This window comes from Mangifera indica, chromosome 18, assembly GCF_011075055.1.
Source record: "Mangifera indica cultivar Alphonso chromosome 18, CATAS_Mindica_2.1, whole genome shotgun sequence".
NCBI lineage: Eukaryota > Viridiplantae > Streptophyta > Magnoliopsida > Sapindales > Anacardiaceae > Mangifera > Mangifera indica.
In genome coordinates, this window is record NC_058154.1 from 8,059,947 (window position 1) to 8,061,986 (window position 2,040).

General features: G+C 34.5%; 1 protein-coding gene across 1 annotated transcript; it reads left to right on the top strand.

Moving 5' to 3' along the window:
* Nucleotides 1-323: 323 nt before the first annotated feature.
* On the top strand, nt 324-1,283 carry LOC123201288 (serine/threonine-protein kinase WAG1-like). The gene has a single exon (XM_044616724.1). The coding sequence runs from the start codon at nt 481-483 to the stop codon at nt 1,141-1,143; it is 663 nt and encodes a 220-aa protein (XP_044472659.1). The 5' UTR covers nt 324-480; the 3' UTR covers nt 1,144-1,283.
* Nucleotides 1,284-2,040: the final 757 nt, after the last annotated feature.

Consider the following 2,040-nt stretch of genomic DNA (forward strand, 5'->3'; position numbering starts at 1 on the left):
TGTTAAAAAATTGATAAAATAAAAATAAAAGACAAGTGATATACCTAATTATTTATTAAAAAACTTTGTCAAATATGGTTTTATAAATATATTAAAAAATAAAGTTTATGATTGAATTTGATCTAAAAATTGCGTAAATTGTAACCCAAATGATACATTAACCTAAGTTAAAGAAAATCAAATCATAGATTTTAAATGATTTGGTTTAATTTTATTATTTGAATGAAATTATATATACTCAAATAATTTTGTTATTTAATTCCCTTTTCCCTGTTTCTCTTTCCATCTCTCTTCCTCTTTATAAACACCTTCACTTCCCTCATCCTCAACTATCAAAATTTCTGGCTGTTCACCTCCCATGGACGACGAAACCTACTTCCCTGATACTGATCTCGATCTCAGCTTCACCTCCACGCCCTCGGGGTCGTTTATCGCGATCTGAAACCAGAGAACATTCTTTTGCGTGAAGACGGACACATCATGTTATCGGATTTCGATATGTGTTTCAAAGCCGACGTGGTGCCGACTCTTCAGAACCGGCTTCATCGGATAAGTAATAAGTTCTGGCTGAGAAGAAACCGGTGCTATTGTTTCGGTTCCGTCGCGAACCTCCGCGATTCGGAGAAAATGGAAGCGGAGTTTATGGCGGAGCCGGTGACTGCGTTTTCGAAGTCTTGTGTTGGTACACATGAGTATTTGGCGCCTGAGTTGGTCTCTGGTAACGGTCGCGGTAACGGAGTTGACTGGTGGGCGTTCGGGATTCTTATACACGAGTTGTTGTACGGGATGACGCCGTTTAAGGGACAGAGCAAAGAGAGCACGCTGCGTAAAATAGCCTCGAGCAGACTGTTAAAAATCCAGGTGGAGGAAAAGGAAGAGAAAGGTGTAGCGGAAGCGCGAGATTTGATTGAGAAGTTATTAGTGAAAGACCCAAGGAGAAGGCTAGGATGCGCAAGGGGTGCGACGGATATTAAACGTCACCCCTTTTTTGACGGGGTTAAATGGCCGTTAATAAGGAGCTACATACTGTTGGACGCGCGTGGGTTAGTGAGAAGAACAACGTCGCACGTGAGCAGCACGGTTAACGTTTCCCATAAGAACCAGCGACGCTGGTGGAAGATTATATCGTTTTTAAGAAAATAATAATAATAAGGGTTTTAAAAGTAATTTACTTAATTTGAATTGCAATTAGAATAATAATAATTACTATAAATACTCCTTTGTTAACAGTGACAGTAATAAAAATGGGAAGTTATATTAATTAAGTGGGAAAATTCAGCGAGGAATTTCAGAGTGTGAAGATGATTGAGCATTTTTTCAATTTTGTTTAAGGGTACATGGATGTGATTTATTGTATATTAACCAAAAACAATATACTTTGATTTATATATTGCATTTGTTTAAGGGTAACTTTGATTTACGCCTAGTTCGGATAAGGGTATGCGTAGACTAGACTTGATTCAAGTAGACAGTTGTTCACAATTGCTTTGAGATTGACTAGTTTTAATTTTTTTTTTGGATTTTCTTTCTATATAAATTGTGCACAATCAATGCGATTAAGTAACAAATTCAAATATATATTGTCATAAATAAATTACAATAAAACTATATATATTTATTTTAAGTATAAAAATAAGTATACACTTGATATGTATTATCAAATGATTGAATGATTTTAAATTAATAATAAATAATACCTAATTATATGATAATATACATAAAATATATACTCATTTATATATTAATATGGATAAATATAGTTAATGATTTTAAAATCGAATCGGATCGATCGATTCAATCGGTTAAACTGAGAATCGGCTCCAAGTGCGGTCTGGTTAACGTGAAAAGACGGTTTAGTCATTGACTCAGTCAAACCTGATGAATCTGTTAAAATTGGGTTTCATACTTAAAACATACATAGAATATATGAAGACCACAAAAATAAATAGTCATGAACTTTTTCATACTTAAAACATACATAGAATTCTACTTGGCTAATAACAAGCCATAGGTCAACACATTACATGCATCCTTGAATCC

Bases quoted from the DNA above. Each gene is read 5' to 3' on its own strand.
- LOC123201288 (XM_044616724.1), top strand. From the start codon at position 481: ATGTTATCGGATTTCGATATGTGTTTCAAAGCCGACGTGGTGCCGACT.